This window comes from Cicer arietinum, chromosome 4 (assembly GCF_000331145.2).
Source record: "Cicer arietinum cultivar CDC Frontier isolate Library 1 chromosome 4, Cicar.CDCFrontier_v2.0, whole genome shotgun sequence".
Classification (NCBI taxonomy): Eukaryota; Viridiplantae; Streptophyta; class Magnoliopsida; order Fabales; family Fabaceae; genus Cicer; species Cicer arietinum.
This window is the reverse complement of record NC_021163.2, coordinates 41,402,185-41,406,712: the sequence shown is the minus strand read 5'-3', so window position 1 is coordinate 41,406,712 and position 4,528 is coordinate 41,402,185. Positions and strand designations below refer to the sequence as shown.

The 4,528-nt window shown below is 23.3% G+C and overlaps 1 protein-coding gene across 1 annotated transcript; it reads right to left on the bottom strand.

Moving 5' to 3' along the window:
• Positions 1–1,322: 1,322 nt before the first annotated feature.
• Positions 1,323–1,868, bottom strand: LOC101494354 (TPD1 protein homolog 1-like). The gene is made up of 2 exons (XM_004514554.3): positions 1,805–1,868; positions 1,323–1,651 (listed from the first exon to the last, which is right to left on the bottom strand). Exons 1-2 carry the CDS (start codon positions 1,866–1,868, stop codon positions 1,323–1,325), a joined length of 393 nt encoding a protein of 130 aa, XP_004514611.1.
• Positions 1,869–4,528: the final 2,660 nt, after the last annotated feature.

The following is a 4,528-nucleotide window of genomic DNA, read 5'->3' as shown; positions in this document are numbered from 1 at the left end:
TTTATATAATTAAAAGTATATTTAGACAAATGATTTATCTATTATGTAATATCTATATTATGAAATAAATATTAAGGTATTTGGATTACAATGAAAATTATTAATCATTTTTCAAAATAATATTTGTGTACCAATAGTAGAAAAATATCGTATATTATTAAATATTTATTATTAAATGAATATTCAATGTATATTAACTTTGAATTAAATTTATTTATAAGTATATTGTAGACATCTAGGTTGCATATGGCCTAGCCTTATCAGTTCAAATTGGACGGTATCGTTTTGAATGTGTGTTTTGTCTGTCTCTTTCCATTTTTCTATAATTTTTGCAAAATATACACATATGATTATTTTTTTAATTTATTATTACTATTTTTTTCTATAATAATTATTTAATTTAAATAAATTATTCAAAAAGATAAGATAGTTTATGCAAATCAAAATAAACCCGTTGACTATATTGAATATCTGCAATAATAATTAAAATATCAAGTCTATTATCTAGATTAACAAACTTGATGAAGAAATTTTATTATTAGAGGTAAAAAATGAAAAAATTAATAAATAGTTAATTTGAAGTACTGTAATTAAATAAGAGTCAGATTGTTGATTTTAGTTTATATTTCATTAAAAATAATATAGACTAATATTTTTTATATTTCTCTCCAAACAGTGTTGTTAATAATGTAGTTAATATAATTAATACAAAATGTTATTTTTTGTGAAATAGAATAAAAGAAAAATCAGATATTAACCTTCTTTTTAATACTGTTATTTTTTAATAATTGTTAATTTAATCAATGTTTGTAAGACTTTATTTTCAATCGTCAATTTTTGTGTTTCAAATTTAATAAAAAAATCAAGTATTATGTTATGTTATAATATGAGAAACTTAATAAGAATAACTATGTTTCTTTACAATGTACAAGTATTTTTTGTTTCTTATATTAAAAACATAAATATTTTTATTATATATGAGGTCGTATAATCATTAAAAATGCCTCAATCGGATATGAAATTACAAATACTTCTAATTATATAAATCAGTATACCTTTCAAGAGACATATTTTACAATAAAACTATTATTCAATATATAGTAGAGTGTTCAAAGTATATCAAAATAAAGAAGAACTATTCAGATAATATTATTATTTAAAAAAATGTATTCAATATTTCTAAAAATATATTGCAAGATTTTACTTCAATTGTGGATCATATCCATTTAAAATTTTCTTACATTTTTATTACTTAAGATCTTCAAATGATTAACCGATAAAATTTAAAATTTTACGATCTTAACAAAGTTCGAAAGTTCTTGTTAATGTCGGTTACAAGGAGGGCCTGTAGTAGAGCTTATAGGAATAAAAGGATATGGTGTATCCCATGCATATGTAAATGCTTCACTATCAGAATCTACTAAGATGTGTCCATTTGATAAGAGACAATTATCGCCATTCTTGGATAGAATTAAAGGGTCGATCGCTTGCACACTCTGAAATCCTTTACAAGCCAACTTTATTTGACTTTGTGAACAAATGCAGTTGTTAGTCACCAACACATTCCATTCAGGCTTGCCTTGTATTACATTTCCAGTTTTTGTTTGAACAATATTAAGACTTTTCAATGGACATGAGTCATTACATGATCCTGAAAATTTGAAAGATTGATAACAAAATGAGAAAAAGAGATAGAGAATCTAGAGAAGTAGATATGTTAGGATAGTAAAAAAGGAGCACTTAGATAAATGAAAATGAAAGAAAAAAAAGGAATTTATTATTTCAAACAATTTTCATATCACACCTTTGATGACAAAAGTAAGGAAGAGGAAAGAAATAAGACACTTGAGGTTGAGAGTCCTTTCCATTGTTTTTGGTTGATGACTATTTTGCCTTAGGTTGTTCTATTTATACACAATAACAGATCCTTATTAATAATTTTCGAGGACCTATTATTCATCTAGAAAACACAATTATTATTAAATGTTCTTAAATCAATTTCTAATTTTTTTTTTTGCCAACTTTAAAAGTATGTTACGCCATCAAAATCTTGTTATTTTAGCTGAATTTGAATTATTAATTTCAAATATTTTAAAACTAATAATTTTAATTTTTTTACTATATTCTAACGATATTTTAAACACTTTACTAACTATTATATATAAATTTAAAAAATATTAAATAAAAACATAATATTTAAATTTCTTAAAGATAATACATTTAATTTTTTCAATATAGAAAAGCAGATAATAAATTATTGAGGTAATTTTATAAATATGGTTTTGAGGTATTATTCTAACTTTTTATGCCATGTAATCTGAATTTGTAATTTGAAAGTTTGCTTAAAAGTATTTATATATGTTTTTTTGAACAATATTAAATAAATTACGATGTAATTTTTTTAAGTTGTTGAGGTGTCATCTTAATAAAAATACTTGATACTGTAACCTAAAAATATAAAAATATAAGGTTAAGTGTAAAATGGTCAATAATATTATCGATATTAATAGTAATTTTGCCTTGCCATATCTTTTTTAAAATCAATTAACAATTCTGTAACAAAATTGCATGTAAAAATATTTAGACAACAGATTTATTTATTATGTAATATCTATATTATGAAATAAATATTAAGGTATTTTCAAAATAATATTTGTGTACCAATAGTAGAACCACATCCTATATTATCAAATATCAATTATTAAAGGTTTAAATATGTATTTGATTTCAACAAATATATCATATTTTGATTGTTGTCCTTGTAATTTTTTTTGTTTGGAATTAGTCTCTATAAAATCAGAGACTTTGATCTCTCCCGTTAAATCAACATTAAAAGAATGACGAGTATTCTAAAAACCCCTAAACCCTTCTTTTAATTTCTATTCATTTTTTCATTATAAAATAACACTAATTATTTAATAATCAATAGCTAAATTAATATATTACTCATATAAAATATTTTAATTTTTAATATATCATAAAAGATGATGAATTAGTGTAACACATCAAAGAGGAAATGCCTTAAAACATGCATATATTAGTAAGTATAGGAATAATTTTGAATTTGAGGATTTTTGTCATTATTTATATATTTTAAAAAATATTATTTTCTTTAATTAATTTTATTTATTTTGGTAAAATATTGATTTTGAAATTTACAAAATATTGCACTTAATTTTCTTCATACTTGTGTTTGGTAAGTTTTGTCTAAGTTATACATATTTAATTGATTTAGGGGTTTATGTCTAAGTTATTTTATTTTTAATATTATTTTAGTAACAAATAAATAAATCAAAATAAGTATGTAACTAGTTGAGTCTTGTAAAAAATAAAATAAAATAAATGGAGTTCAATGAGTTAGATTAATATTAAAAAAAAAATCAAATATAACCTAATATACTAAGAAAGCGCTACAATAGAAAATAAATTGACAGATGAAGAGTTAGTTGCACCTTCAGAGAAAAAAAAAAACAAATTGATATCGATGATCGATCAATGTCTAGAGAACTTTCTTCGTTTTCTCCCAAATTTCAGTATGATGTTTTGTATATTTAGTTAGTCAATTAAACATATTTTCTCATATTTTTAACCATCTCAATTTCTCTATAAAATATTTGATTTCTTCATTTCTAAACTTCCTTATTTTGCACTGTTCTTCTTCACCGCAACTCCGATTTGACTGAAATCAATGCCAAAACAATCATATAAAAAGTGGTTATTTTATCCACTGATTGGTTTTCTGATTTATGGTAAGTTTCCTTGATCGAGTTTTGAAATTATTTTTTAGAGTGTCTTCTCGTAATTTCTTTTTGACGGTATCTATAAATTGTCGAGTTAGATAAATTGAAGGACAAAGAGTCAAAGAAAACAAATTGTTTGCTCGTGAAATCATATTCGTGTGTGAAAGCGTCGAAATAATGTAAGGGGTGAGAGAGTGTTTGAATTCATGGGTATAATATATTGTGAGATGAACGGAAAAATCATATTTCCCAATGATTCATCTAGGACTCGCTACGTATGACAGTAGCCTTTTGAGGGATAAATTACTTAATAGGAAAATATGGAAATTGTGAGAATAAAATATGGAATAGAAATACTTATAAGGTGTTGATTGATTTAATTTCTTTAAATGTATGGTATTTGATATTATTGTGATATTGGGTGTCAAATGAATTTTATGTATATGTTTGATTAGATGGGTTTATGTGATGTGATAATAAAAGATGAATGCATTATGATAATTTTATGTGATGATGATGATGTATGATTAATAATTGTGATGTTATAAATTTGTGATAAGTTTATGTGATTAGGTATGATTGATGATAGTGATCCTATAAATTTGTGATAAGTTTATGTTATTATGATGATTTGTGATTAATGATTGTGATGATATAAATTTGTGATGAGAATATTGAAGTAATTCCATAGTTGATGAAATAATGGCGATTCCAATTTGTATTCTAGATGACGGACTTAAGGGGTATCATAGGCCGACGAGGGGAGAAAATAAATATTGAGAACTTGT

Bases quoted from the DNA above. Each gene is read 5' to 3' on its own strand.
- LOC101494354 (XM_004514554.3), bottom strand. From the start codon at position 1,868: ATGGAAAGGACTCTCAACCTCAAGTGTCTTATTTCTTTCCTCTTCCTT. The intron at 1,652-1,804 runs GTGTGATATGAA...TCAAATTTTCAG, and splicing joins CCTTACTTTTGTCATCAAAG to GATCATGTAATGACTCATGT.